Source organism: Choloepus didactylus, chromosome 8 (assembly GCF_015220235.1).
Source record: "Choloepus didactylus isolate mChoDid1 chromosome 8, mChoDid1.pri, whole genome shotgun sequence".
NCBI classification, from domain to species: domain Eukaryota; kingdom Metazoa; phylum Chordata; class Mammalia; order Pilosa; family Megalonychidae; genus Choloepus; species Choloepus didactylus.
In genome coordinates, this window is record NC_051314.1 from 24,951,673 (window position 1) to 24,970,257 (window position 18,585).

General features: G+C 37.4%; 1 protein-coding gene across 3 annotated transcripts in view; it reads right to left on the reverse strand.

Annotated features, from left to right (window-relative positions):
• The window catches only part of TXNRD1 (thioredoxin reductase 1), a 155,317-nt gene that overhangs the window by 90,567 nt on the left and 46,165 nt on the right, over positions 1 to 18,585 (reverse strand). For all 3 annotated transcript variants that reach the window (XM_037848323.1, XM_037848322.1, XM_037848320.1), the window contains one exon: positions 6,058 to 6,118. In XM_037848323.1, the coding sequence (XP_037704251.1) occupies positions 6,058 to 6,097 (40 nt within the window). In that variant the 5' untranslated portion in view covers positions 6,098 to 6,118. The remainder of the gene's footprint in view (positions 1 to 6,057; positions 6,119 to 18,585) is intronic.

Here is an 18,585-nt window from a genome sequence, read left to right on the forward strand (position 1 = left end):
TAATTTATCAGCCTGTTCCTCCCAGTCTTCCCTGGATGCTTTGCAGTGTCCTACTGGACTCCTAAGTTTCCAATAGTTGATTCAGAATGTTCTTGCTTGTTTAATAGTTGTTCTGGTGGAGGGACTGATTCGTGGAGCTTCCTACTCCACCATGTTCCTACAATCCTTATTATTTCTTAATACTCACTAAGTACAGGGAAACCTCATTGAGCTTGTGGAGCTATCAATTAGTAGACACCATTTAAAAGGTTCTAGAACCTTAGAAATGTTTATACTCTGACCCAGAAATTCTTTTCAATAATCTACCCTAAGAAAATAAAATACAGCAAAAAAAAAAAAAAAGGCAATAGACTATTTGTATGGAAATGGCTAAGTAAATATATTATACGGAATATTTTATAGCCATTAAGAAAAATCTTAAGAACCTGTAATAACATGTAAAGTGTTTATTAAATTAAAAAACAGAACACAAGATGCATAAAGAAAATATACCAAAAATATTAATAGTGTTTATCTCCAGAAATGATTCTATGTGACTATTGCACTTTAATATGCTGTTCTACAAATTTTTTAAAATGAGTATTTTTACAGATAAATTCAAAATTTTTAAAGAATACTTAGAGCCTCCTTCATAAAATAAACATAACAACCTCCATGGACCCTCACTTCCTATTGAATAAAAGCTTCTTGATTTTTCTACTATTATCTCTCATTATTCTGCCAGGCATTCCTTACTAGATTCACTGCAAATGAACAAGTCATGATGTTTTCTAACTTGTTGTTGTTTACAGCCATGAATTCCTTATGCACTATTTTTCCACCTGGAAAACACCTATCCAACACCCTATCACAGCTACTCTGTGATCTTTCAGCTTTTACAGATATGGAATTACCATGAAATTAGAAGGGAGGCAGAATGCAAATAAGTAGAATGACCATAAGGAATGAGACTGTGCCTTATCCATCTTATTTTTTCCCCTCCCAGTACGTGGCACATAAATAGGTACCCAAAACACATTTGTTGAATGAATGAGCATCACTACCAAAGTGGTAAGATCTGAGCTAGCCTACGGAACCTCTGCTCCTAAGGGTTTGTTGTTGTTGTTATTGTTGCTTAAGGAAAGCCATTCCCAAGGAGGCAACTGGAGAACCAGACAGGCCTGGGCTTGACACAGTAGCACTGAGCAAGCTATTCAAATCCTGTGTGTCTGCTTCCTCACTTGTAAAACAGAATTAATTCCCCAAACTTCACAAGACCCTTGATAGGATTAAGTGAGAGAGACGTAAAGCACTGACATAAAAACAGCTAGTTCCTTGCCCCCTTAAAGCTATGTTCTCTATAAACAGCCATGGAACAAGAATCAAAAGTGTTTAAATTAATACCCGCAAGCTAGTGACATATGGCATCTAGATATACACTTTTGGCAAATGGTCACACAATTCCTCTAAAATCTTATATCTGTTTTCTACATCAGTGGTTACAGAACAGCAGCAACTACCAGACCAAATTAAGTTGATTACTTTGACGTTGTCTGTTCCTCACATCAAAGTCACTAGGCTGATACCCAAGACAAAGATAAAAGTCTTCACATATCAACAAGCCCTATGAGTGGCAGCTTATTCACAGGGATAGCTGAGGTGGTGCTGGCATAGTGATAGGCTGAATAACCTCTGGTTGTGAGAGTCACTGCCACATCCAGGAACACCTGTCAGTGGAGTCATTTTCTTACATAGAGGCCAAGATCATGATCAACATACATAAGGCAGGCAGGGCTAGTCATGAAACATTCTGGGAAGGTAGTCAGTAGAAGCAGGGGGAAGGACCGGGAATTACCAAGGGGTTCACTAGCAAACCAGCCATCCTGCATTTCCACACTTTGTTTCCTCATTGTAACATGCTGATATCACCACCTTCCTCATTGATGATATCTTGAAGATTAAACAGAAGAAAATGCATAAGCCCCTGGCACAGGGAGGAAGGCATTTATCACAACTGCCACTGCTCTCCCGCATACTAATGCTATGCCTTCCTGGTGCTGAGCTCTTCTCACCAGTACCAATGTCAGTAGATCTGAGCTGAACTCAATTGTTGTTCTCAGATAATAACCTTCATTTACATAGACTAATCCAAAATTCAGCCCAAAGGAAGGAAGAAGAAAATGTCGGGGTGGAAGGGAGTTTTCCTGACAGCAAAGCTTCCCTCCTTCATTTTGTTTGAGTGATGATTCTACTGCAACACAGGAACTCACTGGGCTTCCACTCTATTACCAATTCAGTTAAGTGACACGTCACACTGGCTGCCACAGGCCCTCAAATCTAAAGGAAAATAAAGGAGATCTGCTGGAGAGAAATAAGTGAGTCTAACTCCACATGAGCAGGAAGCATACCTGCCTAGTTCAATACTATATTTTCAGTGCTTAGTACAGTGTCTGGCACACAGTCAGCACTCAGTAAATACGTGGAATGAACAAATGCACCCACTAGATTCTATCCAATTTCTATCCAAATATCCCTGCCTACCAATTGTACCCTTTGGCTCTCTGAGTTTCTACTATGATCCAGGAACTGTGTGAAAATCATGCCTACAGGGAGTTCTTTACAGAGCCAAGCAGAAACAGATAAAGAAGCTGTTCATTCATAAAACCAGCAGTTCCACCTCCATAATTACAAGCTCCTTTAACTCATGAACCAGATCCTGTATCTCTCTTGTGTGGCTAACCTTTGAGGCCTGGCACATGTGGAATGGTGTTCCTCTGATGCTGCAGACAAGTACATCTCACAGAATCAAAAGTGTTTAAATTAATACCCATACTTTCCACATGCCTCAGAACAGGAATCTCAAACTTTTTGGTCTTAGTACCCCTTTACACTCTTAAGTAATTATTGAAGATCTCAAAGAACTTTTGTCTATATGGGTTATAGCTACCAATATATTTACCACATAAGAAATTAAAACATTAAAAATATTTATTCTTAAAATTAATAATAAACACACTACATGCTATCATAAATCACATATTTTTGTGAAAAATAACTATATTTTACAAAAAAAATAGTGAGAAGATCAGCATTGTTTTACATGTTTGCAACTTTTTAAGTGTCTGGCTTAATGGAAGACCACTAGGTTCTCATATTTGCTTCTGCATTCAATTTGTTGCAATATGTTGTTTTGGTTGAAATATATGAAGAAAATCAAGCCTCACACAGTTAAGTGGTTGGAAATTACTTATTAATAGGGACAAATATTTAATAGACTTTTCAGATAATTATGGGCATTCTTCTTAGATACTATATCAAAACTCAACAAGCAGTCGTTTCTTAAAAGTTAGTTTCAACAGGGAATCCGAAGCCATATCAATGTGTTTTTCATACGATGTTACATTAAAATCCACTGATCTTGAACTTTGAATGGCTCCTTTACCCATGCATGATTTTGTAACATCATACACTAATCATGTGGAAAATATTCACTGAGCTAAGCACATCTTCAAAATGTTGGAATATTTCAATATACAATACTAAAAAATTACATTCATAAAAACTAGCACCAATCTCATCAGTAAAGTCTTTAAGTATTGAGATAATGTGGAGCTCACATGGAATATACAACTTCCAAAATTATAATTTTCACTTGAAAGCTCAAATTTTATCATCAGCAACAAATACTGTCAGTTGTTTTCATTGAAGTGATAGGCTCATTTTAACATTTTTGGGGAAATGTCTGTCAAATACTCAAATCTAAATAATCATAGTTTGACTCTCAGCCATTATTTCAAGTATATACAGTATTCTGTGAGAAAAAAACAGCTAGTTCAGCTTGCAACTCAAACTATCAATTGCATAGTGCTTTTCCTTTAGAAAACCATCATATTCCATGCAGCAGAAGTGCTTTATGCTTATTTTCCTCATCACACAGAATATTAAAAAGATGTATGCTCAAAGGGTTGAGATTTACTAATACATCAAGGGTATTCTTAAGTAAAATTAGCTTTTTTTAAAAAATTGTGTGTGGGGTGGTAAAGAATACCATGACTACTAGTAAAGCTTGGTGCCTCTGCTTTGATTCATGCTAAGCCACTAGCAGTTTTATCCACCATTGCTTCTGCACTAACAGTGAAATGTTAAAACAGTAAAAATGGCAAATACAATCTTTATATTATTATAAAAATAGTTTTGACCTTAAGGATTCTCTGAAAGTACTCAAGCATTTCTCTGCAGGCCACACTTGGAGAAATGCTGCCTTATACTATAAATCTTGTCTTTCCTTGCAAGCTACCCATGTTCCAGACTGGGAGAGTATGATAAGGAAGATACTTCTTAATGTGTGATGAAGCAAAAAACCAGGACACAGAAGATCACCAGATCCCTCATCTAGCAAGAGGCTCCCATCATTCACCTACAGAAGGTGGTTCTATACAAACTTGCCCCGACTCATACACCTCAGATTTTCTTAGGCAGGACTTCAGTCAGGGGTGAGTGGGAGCTCCCAGCTGTGATCTCTAGACCTACAGCCACTTCCACAGAAAAGGGAAGGAGCTTCCTGTTGGAAGGCAAAAGCAGCCAAAAGCAGAAATTTCAAAGTAGTTACAGCTTGCCTCCAATGACCTCTCACCCAGTCTCTGGCATCCTCGTCAACTTCCTTACCTCTGGTTCACACCCCCAAGCACTTGATAACCACTGTTCTGCCCATCCTCTTCCGATGTTACCTCCTCTATTTTTCCTTTAAGGACACATTCGTTTGCTTTATATTACATATGTATATCAGCTGGTTTTTCATAGTTTTTTCCCTAACTCACATCAAGTTGCAAATGATTTAATTCTCCCAGGAATACTTATATATTTTAAAAGCCTACTTTTTGATCCACATAAACCTTTAATTGTTGGGATTTCCTTTCATATACTATAGAGTATTTAGGGGGCATGGCCTTCCTTGATGGAGGAATAAAAAAGTCATACTAACAGTAACAGACAACACTATACTGGGAAGAACATAAAACTTTGGAATTAGGCCCATGTCTAAATTATAGATCCACTGCTTATATGACTGTAGGGAAGTTATTTGACTTCTCTGGGATTCAATTTCCTTATCTGTAAAAAGGGTATAATATGTCCCTTGCCAAGTTCTTGTGAGGCTTAGTAACTCTGGATGAAAACACAGCATAGTCCTGACTAAACAGCAGGCACTCAATAAATGGGAGCTATTAATTGGTTCCCACTCTGTTGTTAAATGATAGCTTCCTGTCCCACAACCACATCTTCCTCCTGACCCCAGAAATACGCTTAATATCCCAATTACTCACATATCCCAATTACCATATATCTTTCTCTCGCTAGCTGAATCTCTTCTCTGTTGTTTTATTCCTTTGGAGATGGGGCTGAAACTGTAAATGCCCAGGGCTCTACTTTTCCCAGGGTACCAGGCACCAAGGTCACCTCTGGTTCCTGATCTGGAGGGGCCTACTTTTCTCAATAGAAAACATGGTGCTAAGCACTTGATTAGATTTTTAACAACGTTTGACTGGTGAGTCTTTTGGATTTTTCTGACTCATGAACAAAAAGCATGAGTACCATGGTCCTAGGAAGTGACTCTCACTGGGATTTCCAGCCACATGCAACTATTTCCCAGTGGCTCCTTTCATGGATCTTACCGGTCTTTTTATGTCCCTGTCAAATTCCTGAATGCATATCAGTTTGTATTTAATTCAAACATTATTTGGTTTTATTTGGTATTTGGAAAGGAGACAAATTTGCAAAAATAATCGTTACCCTAAAACCAGCAAATAATGTACATGTAACCAAACTCAAGGTTAATTAGAAGAATGATTTCAACAACAGGGGACTCTAAGTAATATCAAGCCTATAAACTAGGAAAAGACTAAAGGTAAATGTGATTAATTCTAGGAGACTGCCCCATCTAAAAGTGTCAAAAAGGGAATCAACTAGTAAGAGCTCACTAAGTAACAAAAACCTCCAGGAAGAAAAATTAAAACCAGACAGAACAGATTAAATAAAATGTACAGTCAACAGATATAATTTACATATTAAATGGAATCTTACCTGCTTTATCAAATTCAAGCACAAAATAAGGAACACGCATAGACTTAAATAACTTCTTTACCTGGAAAAAAAGTTAAAAAACATGGGAAAGAATGTCAAAAAAAGGTTATAACCAACAGCCTTGTTACTTTCAGCCTCAACCAGCCTTCCCTTTTGAAAACTTTCCAGTTAACTGTTATGTAACCCACAAGCTTCTCTGTTGAAAGTAATGATATTTAAAAGGGTTATTTGGAGTTTCTTGATTCTATTGTCAAATGATTCACCTGTATTTTTTCATAAAATATATTTTATGTGTTTAGTGATTCAGTCTACCCTACTATAAAATGGGTTTAATACTAACCATGTTTTAAAAGGTACTGGAATACTTAATGTTTACAAAACATTATGAAATGACTATGGGGAAAAATATACTTTACATTAGTCAAAGTACTATTTATTTTTTGGCCAAATAGCCTTTAACCAACAAATCTGTTATAAAAATCATATGCTTGAGATTACAAAAATTATACTGGTAAAAACAAAATTTTAGTTCAAGGATAAAAGTTAGTTTTGCCAAATTTATAACCCTAAATAACATTTACATTACTGGTAAAAAGAGACTTTTAAAAATTCCATTCATGTCCAAGATACAGTGTTATTAATATTTCAGGAAAGTTTAGAACCACATTCCTCCAGCTTATACAATAAAATTTAAAAGGCCAGGGTAGCCTGAAGTTCACAGAAATGATCAACCAAGAGCATGTGTTCTTCCCCAATCTAAATTTACCTACTAAAAGAGTATAGACTTACCATTGAACAGAAGTACACTGAGAGATTTTTATTATTTCAACAGAACCAAATACAACATTTTGATTAAAATGTTCATTCACACAACCTCAATGGTCTGCTGCTAAAGCCTCCTTTGGAAAGCCACCTAAACACCAGCCTGATTTCAGGTTTTCTGGGCAACGTATATTTAAAAAGATAAGAACCCTTTGAAGAATGATGGGGTAAGTAAAGAGGGACAATAAGGAAAAGGCAAGGAAAGCTAAAACAGGGAAACTACCTGGACAAGAGTCAATTCATATTCCAGTACTGAAAATAGAAAGTTCATGCACACATGAAATCACAACTCTTAAGACTTCCTTAGCCAGTTAGTTTTAGAAAAAAACCATTTACAGTTTGTTACAAAGAAACAAGTTTTCCAGGTTTATAGAGTAAACCCTGAAAGCAGCTCCAAAAAGTGGTTATCAAAATTTAATTACATGTGAAATGTAGAAAATATACTCTAGATTCCCAGAGCAAACATGATCTCACTTTGAGAAACTGCTTTATTGCAGGTTATTTTTTAACTGTGATTAAACTTGCACATTGCTCCAAAGTACAAGATTAAAGATCTGCATTGCATATCAGAAGTGCCAGTTTATACAGTATTCTTATTGATAAAAGCAGATAACGGTAAACTTTGCCTTTAAAATAAATACACTATTGAGAATGGCAGTGAAAAAGATAGGCTTTAATGACACATCATTTGCTATTTCCAACTGTACACTTCTGACCCTCAAAAGAAGTATCTATAAGAAACAATTATCACATTTTGCAAAAAGGTAGGGAGGGTTTATCTTTGCATTTCAAAACCCAATGTTCACAGTGGGATGTATTCAAAACGCATTTGGCAGTGTGTTATGAAACAAGGAGGAAACTAACTTTATGTGAAAGTCAATTTTCTTGTGTACATTTCTCAACTTGAACTAATACAAATTGTATTACTCATCCCAGAAAGAAATATATATTAATCAGACACAATATAAATATAAAATATAAATATAAAAACAAAGTGTCTCCATTCTGCATTACTCATATCACAGTTCTTAAATGAGATGATAAAATCAAACTGGAAGGAAATAATCAGAAAAATTCTATTTCAAATTAATTTTTAAAAAATGAATGTGGGAGGCGGGGCAAGATGGCGGAGTGGTGAGGAGCAGAATTTCATCTCTCCCCTACAGCAGCTGGCAATTACCCAAGAACTATATGAAACAGTGTTTTCGGGGTCTCCAGTAACCAGTCACACATTGGACACAAGTTTGGAATTGGAGGAAAAGCTGAGATCGCAGCGAACATTGTAAGTTACCAGGACCAGGGGTCTGGCACCCCTCCCCACCCAGACCTCACAGACGGTCTTGCTGCCAGCTCCCTGAAAGGGGGGGGGGGCGGCGGACCAAAAAACAGCAATCTGCTGAGGGCAAGAAGGGAGGCTCAACCCAGCCTCAACTGCAGAATTAATTAACAAATTAATTAACTAACTTTGGGAGCTGGGGTGCTAAAGAAGGGCTGGGCTCCAAGAAGTGGAGGCACGTAAAAGTGGGCACCCATTCCCAGACTCCAAAAAAGCCATTTTTTTTTTCCCTTACATTTTGTCCCTTCTGGCTTCTCATTGATCCCTTATCTTTTTGCATTTCAATAGCCCCCGGCAGGGGTGGAACTGAAGCAGTTGGAGAGTAATTATCAGACAATAGCCCAAAGCATATCTTTAAATGGTCTTCATGGACACTGACAAAACTTCCAGGCTGGGGAAAGACGTTTAAAAGAGAGACTTTATTTATTATTATTATTTTTTAATCTAAAAGTAATATATGTGGTTATTTTCTATCGGAAAGCCCAGGTTGAGGGACTAGGCTGGGCTTGAGGGGAGACAGAGTACCCACAGTGTCTTTGAATTCCGGATTCACTATTGAAGGCCTCCACCCCCGTCTTTAATTGGCAACTCAGGCTGACCAAGGAATCTACCTGGAGAGGCCCCAAAGAGGAGAGAGGAGAAGGGAATAGTGCCCCTGAGAGACAACTGGAGTTTTGAGGATTGGGAGAGTGGAGGGAGGCCCAGCTCAACTGGCAGTCCTCCTTCTGGGAATTCAGACCCCAGGGGCTGGAATTCAGATTCCAGCTTCAGTCAGCCACGCCCCTGACAGGATCAGAGTCACCAGGAGAACTAAAGGTTCCATACCGCCTTACACTGGCGGGGGAGCTGCGGGCTGGCCAGCGCCATCTGCTGGATAGGAGAGGAAAAGCACCAATTCTAAAGGCCTCATAGGAGGGTCTCATTCTCAGGAAAACTCCATACCCTCCCAATGAGACCTGGGCCTCAACAGACTGGGAAAATCTGACTAGGGTCGACCGTATCTGAGGAGACCCACTCACAAAAAGGTTAGAGGCAGAGCAAGAAACAGAAAAAACAAGAGGGGAAAAATTCTGATTAACTAAATAGAACCTAAGTTAGAGGTCTAGAATAAGTTGAACTGAATAACAGAGGCCAGAAAACAAAGCCAACCAACAAGAAAACCACTAGGTAAAAGACAGAAAACAAGCTCCAAAATAAACTAATCAAGAGAATCAGATGCCTAGACAACTTAAGATAACAAGCCATACCAGGAAACACGAAAACATGGACCAGCCAAAGGAACAAACTAACAGCTCAGCTGAGACACAGGAGTGGAGGCAACTAATGCTAAATAAATTTGATGAAATGAAGGAAGATATAGCAAAAGAGCTCAAGGATATAAAGAAGACACTGGCTGACCATAAAGAAGAATTCATAAACTTAAAAAAACAAATGGCAGAACTCATGGGAATGAAGGCCACAATGGAGGAGATGAAAAACACGATGGAGGGACACAACAGTAGATTTGAACAGGCAGAAGAAAGGATCAGTGAACTGGAAGACAGGTCATTTGAATTCATACCCACAAAAGAACAGATGGTGAAAAAAATGGAAAAATATGAGCAGGGTCTAAGGGAGCTGAGTGACAACATGAAACGCACAAATATACGTGTTATGGGTATCCCAGAAGGAGAAGAGAGGGGAAAAGGGGCAGAAAGAGTAATAGAAGACATATTCACTGAAAATTTCCCAACTCTTATAAAAGACAGAAAATTAGAGATTCAAGAAGTACAACATACCCCAAATAGAATAGATCCCAATAGACCTACTCCAAGACACTTACTGGTCAGATTGTCCAATGTCAAAGACAAAGAGAGGATTCTGAAAGCAGCAAGAGAAAAGCAATCCATCACATACAAGGGAAAGTCAATAAGACTATGTACAGATTTCTCTGCAGAAACCATGGAGGCAAGAAGACAGTGGCATGATATATTTAAGATACTGAAAGAGAAAAACTGCCAACCAAGAATTCTATATCCAGCAAAACTTTCCTTCAAAAATGAGGGAGAGATTAAAACATTTTCAGACAAACAGACACTGAGAGAGTTTGTGAATAAGAGACCGGCACTACAAGAAATACTAAAGGCAGTGCTACAGGCTGATAGGAAAAGACAGGAGAGAGAGAGTTGGAAAAGAGTGCATAAATGAAGATTATCAGGAAAGGTAAAAGGAGAGGAAAAAATAAGAAATGACATATAAATTCCAAAAAACAAAATGGTAGTAGAAAGTACTGCCCTTACAGTAATAACACTAAATGTAAATGGATTAAACTCCCCAATAAAAAGACACAGACTGGCAGAATGGATTAAAAAACAGGACCCAACTATATGCTGTCTACAAGAAACTCACTTTAGACACAAGGACAAACACAGACTCAAAGTGAAAGGTTGGAAAAAGATATTTCATGCAAACAACAACCAGAAAAAAGCAGGAGTAGCTATATTAATATCAGACAAGTTAGACTTCAAAAGCGAAACAATTAAAAGAGACAAAGAAGGACACTATATATTAATAAAAGGGTCAATTCATCAAGAAAACATAACAGTCATAAATATTTATGCACCAAACCAGAATGCCCCAAAATTCATGAGGCAAACACTGCGATCACTGAAAGGAGAAATAGATACCTCTACAATAATAGTTGGAGACTTCAATACACTACTCTCATCAATGGATAGAACATATAGACAGAGGATCACTAAAGAAACAGAGATGTTGAATTGTATGATAAATGAACTAGACTTGACAGACATTTATAGAACACTACATCCAACAACAGCAGGATACACTTTTTTCTCAAGTCCTCATGGAACATTCTCTAGGATAGACCACATGTTGGGTCACAAAGCAAGTCTCAACAAATTTAAAAATATTGATATTATACAAAACACTTTCTCAGACCACAATGGAATGAAGTTGGAAATAAACAAAAGGCAGGAGGTCATAAAATTCACAAACATATGGAGGCTAAACAACACCCTCTTAGAAAACCAGTGGGTAAAGGAAGAAATTACAAGTGAAATTAGTAAATACCTCGAGGTAAATGACAATGAAAACACAACTTATCAAAACTTATGGGATGCAGCAAAGGCGGTGCTGAGAGGGAAATTTACTGCCCTAAATGCCTATATTAAAAGAGAAGAGAGAGCAAAAATTGAAGAGTTAACTGCTCACCTGGAGGAATTAGAGAAAGAACAGCAAACTAACCCCAAAGCAAGCAGAAGGGAAAAAATAACAAAGTTAGAGCAGAAATAAATGCAATTGAGAACAGGGAAACAATAGAGAGAATCAACAAAACCAGAAGTTTGTTCTTTGAGAAAATCAATAAAATCGATGGACCACTGGCTAAGCTAACAAAAAAAAAGAGAGAGCAGATGCAAATAAATGCAATCAGAAATGGGAAAGGAAATATAACTACCGACCCTGCAGAAATTAAGGAGATAATGAGAAGATACTACGAGCAACTATATGCTAATAAACTAGACAACTTAGATGAAATGGACAACTTCCTAGAGAAGCATATACAACCAACATTAACTCAAGAAGAAAAAGATGACCTCAACAAACCAATCACAAGTAAAGAGATTGAGTCAGTCATCAAAAAGCTCCCAAAAAGGAAAAGCCCAGGACCAGATGGTTTCACATGTGAATTCTACCAAGCATTCAAGAACAAATTAGTACCAATCCTGCTCAATCTCTTCAAAAAAATTGAAGAAGAGGGAAAGCTACCTAACTCTTTCTATGAAGCCATCATCACCCTAATACCAAAACCAGGCAAAGATACTACAAAAAAAGAAAATTATAGACCAATTTCTTTAATGAATATAGACGCAAAAATCCTCAACAAAATACTCGCAAATCGAATCCAGCAGCACATTAAAAGAATTATACACCACGACCAGGTGGGATTTATTCCAGGTATGCAAGGCTGGTTCAACACAAGAAAATCAATTAATGTAATACACCACATCAATAAATCAAAGCAGAAGAACCACATGATCATCTCAATTGATGCAGAAAAGGCATTTGACAAAATTCAACATCCTTTCCTGATGAAAACACTTCAAAGGATAGGAATAGAAGGGAACTTTTTCAGTATGATAAAGGCAATATATGAAAAACCCACAGCTAACATCACATTCAATGGGGAGAGACTGAAAGCTTTTCCTCTAAGATCAGGAACAAGACAGGGATGCCCACTATCACCATTGTTATTCAGCATTGTGCTGGAAGTTCTAGCTAGAGCAATTAGGCAAGAAAAAGAAATAAAAGGCATCCAAATTGGAGAGGAAGAAGTAAAACTTTCACTGTTTGCAGATGACATGATTCTATATGTAGGAAATCCAGAAAAATCTACAGCAAAGCTACTAGAACTAGTCAATGAATACAGCAAAGTAGCAGGCTACAACATCAACAAGCAAAAATCTGTAGTGTTCCTATACACAAGTAATGTGCAACAAGAGGAGGAAATCAAGAAAAAAATCCCATTTACAATAGCAACCAAAAGAATCAAGTATTTAGGAATAAACTTAACCAAGGACACAAAAGACCTTTACATAGAAAACTATAAGAAACTGCTAAAAGAAATTGAACAAGACCTGAAAAAATGGAAGAACATACCATGTTCATGGATTGGAAGACTAAATATAGTTAAGATGGCAATTTTACCTAAAGTGATTTACAGATTCAATGCAATACCAATTCAAATCCCAACAACTTACTTTACAGAAATAGAAAAACCAATAACTAAATTTATTTGGAAGGGTAAGGTGCCCCGAATAGCCAAAAATGTCTTGAGAAAGAGGAGTGAAGTGGGAGGTCTCACACTACCTGACTTTGAAGCATATTACAAAGCTACAGTGCTCAAAACAGCATGGTGCTGGCATAAGGACAGATATACTGATCAATGGAATCGAATTGAGTGTTCAGAAGTAGACCCTCACATCTATGGACAACTGATCTTTGATAAGGCAGTGAAGCCGAAGCAACTGGGAAAGAGCAGCCTGTTCAATAAATGCTGTTTGGAGAACGGGATATCCATTTCCAAAAGAATGAAAGAGGATGTCCATCTCACACCTTATACCAAAATTAACTCAAAGTGGATCAAAGACCTAAATATTAGCAACAAGACCATAAAACTCTTAGAAGAAAATGTAGGGCACTATCTTAAAGATCTTGTGAAAGGAGGTGGTTTCTTAGACCTCACACCCAAGGCACGAGCAACCAAAGAACAAATAGACAAATGGAATCTCCTCAAAATTAAACACTTTTGTACATCAAAGGACTTTGTCAGAAAAGTAAAAAGGCAACCTACACAATGGGAGATGATATTTGGAAACCACGTATCAGATAAGGGTTTAATATCCTGAATATATAAAGGAATCCTGCATCTCAATAACAGAAAGACAAACAATCCAATTAAAAAATGGGCAAAAGACATGAACAGACATTTTTCTGAAGAGGAAATACAAATGGCTCAAAAGCATATGAAAAAATGCTCAACTTCACTGGCTATTAAGGAAATGCAAATCAAAACCACAATGAGATATCATCTCACACCTACCAGAATGGCCATTATCCAAAAAACAGAAAATGACAAGTGCTGGAGAGGATGTGGAGAAAGAGGCACACTTATTCACTGTTGGTGGGAATGTAGAATGGTGCAACCACTCTGGAAGACAGTATGGAGGTTCCTCAGGAAGCTAAATATAGATTTGCCATATGACCCAGCTATTCCATTGCTGGGTATATACTCAGAGGAACTGAAACTTAAGACACAAACAGACATTTGTAAACCAATGTTTATTGCAGCATTATTCACAATTGCCAAGAGATGGAAACAGCCCAAATGTCCATCAAAGGACAAGTGGATAAACAAACTGTGGTATATACACATGATGGAATATTATGCAGCTGTAAGACAGAACAAAGACATGGATCATGTAATAATGTGGATGAACCTTGAGGACATTATGTTGAGTGAAGTTAGCCAGAAACAAAAGGACAGATTCTGTATGGTCTCACTAATATGAACAGACATTAATGAACAAACTTTGGGAGTTAAAAGCTGACAACACAGGCGACCAGGAGATAGAAAGAGGGCAGAGATCAGCCATTTGATGCTGAAGGACTACAGAATCTTTAGGATTGATTGCATAGATCCAGAAATAGATAGCATAATACAGTGTGATGGTAACACAGTATTGTAAGTACACTGAACAAAGATGTCGGTGAGTAAAGCTGAAAGAGGTGGGATAGGAGATTGTATGACACCAGAGGTAAAGATAGATGATAAAGACTGGGACTGTATAACGTGGCAAAAACTGGAGTGGCCAATGACTGTTACTAAATACACAAATATAAAAATGTTTTGCATGTGGGAAAGCAAATGAATGTCAACCATGTAGAAATTTGAAAAAGGGATGGTATTCAGGAAAAAACATAATCAAAGCAAACTGGAGTCTATGGTCAACAGTAACATTGTAATATACCTCCATTAAATGCAACAAAGGCAATACGCCAATGCTAAATGTATATGAGAAGGGGATATAGGGGAGTAATATGGGATTCTTGGTAGTGGTGTTATTTGCTGTCCTTAGTAGTATACTGTATTGTATGACATGTTATTTTTCTTTTTACCATTTTTTCTTATTGCCAAAAAAAAAAAAACAATTTTTCTTGTAGTAATCAGTATGCTCAACTGCTGATTGTGGTGATAAATGTACAACTTTATGATGATACCATGAACAACTGATTGTACACTGTGGATAAATGTATGGTATGTGAATATAACTCTATAAAATTGTAGGAAAATATATATATAGGAGTAAAAGTGTCGGAGAAAACATGATGAGAGGGATGATGCCTCACCAATATGGACTAACTACAATGTGTAAACTCAGAATTGAATCTTAGAACATAGCCTAATGTGGACACAATAATTGTAATAGTCCCTAGATTGAAAGCTCTTGCAGCAGTTAACTCTATCCCTGAATTGTAAGGCCTATCTCTAAACTTTGAGATGCTAATCCCCTAGCGTATGCTGTCACAAACATTGGGACTGGCGGTTTGATGTGCTGAGCCCTCGAGCATGGGACTTGCCCTTATGAAGCTCATTACCACAAAGGAAAGTCTAAAGTTGTATGTAATGGTGCCTAAGAGTCTCCCCCTGAGTACCTCTTTGTTGCTCGGATGTGGCCCTCTCTCTCTCTAACTGAGCCATCTCAACAGGTGAACTCGCTGCCCTCCCCCCTACTTGGGACCCAACTCCCAGGGGTGTAAATCTCCCTGGTAACACAGAGTATGACTCCCGGGATGAATGTGGACCCGGCATCATGGGACTGAGAGCATCTTCTTGACCAAAAGGGGGATGCAAAATGGGACAAAATAGTTTCAGTGGCTGAGAGATTCCAAATGGAGTCAAGAGGTCACTCTGGTGGACATTCTTATGCACTATATAGATAACACCTCTTAGGCTTTAATGTATTGGAATAGCTAGAAGTAAATACCTGAAACTACCAAACTCCAACCCAGCAGTCTGGACTCCTGAAGACAATTATATAATAATGTAGATTACAAGGGGTGACAGTGTGATTGTGAAGACCTTGTGGATCACACCCCCTTTATCTAGTGTATGGATAAGTGGAGGAATGGGGATAAAAACTAAAGGACAAATGGGGTGGGATGGGGGGATGATTTGGGTGTTTTTTTTCACTTTTATTTTTTATTCTTGTTCTGGTTCTTTCTGATGTAAGGAAAATGTTCAGAGATAGATTGTGGTGATGAACGCATAACTATGTTATCATACTGTGGACAGTGGATTGTATATCATGGATGATTGTATGGTGCGTGAATGTATTTCAATAAAACTGAATTTAATAAAAAAAAAAAAAAATGAATGTGAACAGCCAAATGTGTAAACTGTACCTCCACATAAGAAATCCACTGTTTTCACCAGGAGAGGCACCTAACCAAGACAGACCCTAAAGCCATTAAAAATTAATTTCCATATTAAGTGGCACACATCTGAAAAGAGTTTATATATTCAGAAAAGCTAAGGAATTGGTATTTGCCAAGGTAAAACTACAGTATATTTGTCCAGAAGCCATGGCATACCAAGAAATTAGTCAGCTAGCAACAATTAAATAATGTTGCCAGAATAACTGCACATTTTAATAAAATAAATATGCAACTAGCTAACACAAGTTTTATAGGAAAAGTTCTTCATTCCTAGAGTAGATTTAGTAAACTAAAACTGGAAAAATGAAATTTAAAAAAAAGCAAGGCTTTCCCTTTTCAAAGACAGTCAGGGGCTGGGAAATGAGGGACTTAGTAGAATTCATGGGAGAAGAGTAATTTCAGGTCCAAGGGACCTGGGATTGCAGGGTCCTCTCTTGGAATCTAACTTCCTATCTCTATTAGCAAGCCTGGCCACTAGCCTAACCCTTCACTGTAGAACTAGGGCAGGGTCACACTGAAATTTTCCATTGCTTTAGGATTATTTAAAAACATAAACAGAGTGACTGAACAGTGTCAGACACATGGTAGGCACTCAAATGGTAGCTATTATTAATAGAATAGAATACTGTAGACATCCAAGTGCTTTTCTCTGGACTTGAAATCATTTGGTCCTCAAATTAAAAATGCTTATTTAACAAGTATAGTAGATACGGTGGCAGTAGTAGTCTTATTTTATTGTAGAGGAAATTAAGATTTACAGAATTAGAACCCAAGAATTCTAACTCCAAGTGTTCCCTACCACCCTGAGTATGGCATTTTGAATTGGAGAGGCCAGACTAGAAAAAGTAACCACTGGTAGGATTCATTGTACTTGAAATCAAGTCAGATATTTGTTGACTGTCATTTAACCTAATCTCAGTACAGAGAGAGGGAAGATCACCATCCAATGTTTTTAAGTCAGCATTTACTATGTGCCAGGAATGTTCTCTGGGCTTTATAAATGTTAATTTATTTAATCCTCACAGCAAACTTATTAGATAGGGACTATTATTATACACTTTTTACAGATGAGGAAACTGAAGCATGACAGGTAAATAATTTAACCAAGGTCACATGGCTAGAAAGTCACAGAACCAGAATCCAAACTCTGACTTCAGATTCCAGACTCTTAACCATTACTCAGTAACAAAAAAGATTAGACAACCATATAATTTCAGAGCTAAATGGAATTTTGATATTTAACCAGTCCAAATCCTTCATGTTAAATATTTAAAAAGGGGGTGAGGGGAGAACCAAAAGGAGACAAGCCCCCAGAGGTCAAGAATTATACTGCAGTTAGATTTCTAATATCCAGTACTAATCATTTAAAATTTAGCATGGGTTATCTCAAATCATTTTTCTTTTTAAGCTTATGTTCTGCCTTTCAGTTTGACTAAGCCCCTAGAATGGAACTCTGTCTCTTACCTCTTTGCATCCCTACTCCCAACACAATGTCCTACACCAAAAGCACTACTATCACATTGGTAGGGATGAAACCTAAGGGGGCAAGGATGCAGGGTATATTCATGTAAGAAAAAAAAAGATTAAAGATTCTACCTAAACTCTGTTTCACTTCCTGCCTACCTTCCCTTTTTCCTTATTTGGGAAAACAGACACACACACACACACACACACACACACACACACAAAAACAAAACCTGTCTCTCCATAAGACTTCCAGAATAAAAAAAGCTTTTGAATTCAATCTCCCTGAGATCTAGAAACCAGTCAAGACAAAGATAAGCTAAAGAAAAACTGAACTTAATAAATCACTAAAGGTGAACCTGACCAGATAACCGTTCATGTTTATATAAGAGTTCATCCTGTCTTAGCCCAAAGCTATACAGAGTATAATTTAAAGCTAAATTTCAGTGACATTTAAATGCCCTCAACTTTCCTGTAAAGCACCAGATAAGGTTTTCTTTCAGTTCTCACTTTCATTCTGTGGTTAATTCAGGGTAGATTAAACCTCTCACCTCCATGGCTGTGTTCACTGACCTTTTCTCTTTGATCATCTAAGATGGAGAACCAAGTAGGGAGCACAGTTTATTCTTTGCTCAGTCACTTTCCCCATGATAAATAAGAGCATAAAAAACATTTATCAAAATTAAAAGTGCCCTAAGTAACAGCTCCTTATGAAATATTCCCTACAGACATGCCTAAGACAGCAAAAAATCAGAACTTGTCTGGCAACTCGCTGACCCTAACCTTCCCTGACCTTGACTATCTGAAAAAAATCTAGCATGTTTCAAAACTCAAAAAGATTACTCAAGTAATACTCTGTTCTCAAATCAACACTCTCTAGTTACTGAAACAAGTTACACCTACCCACA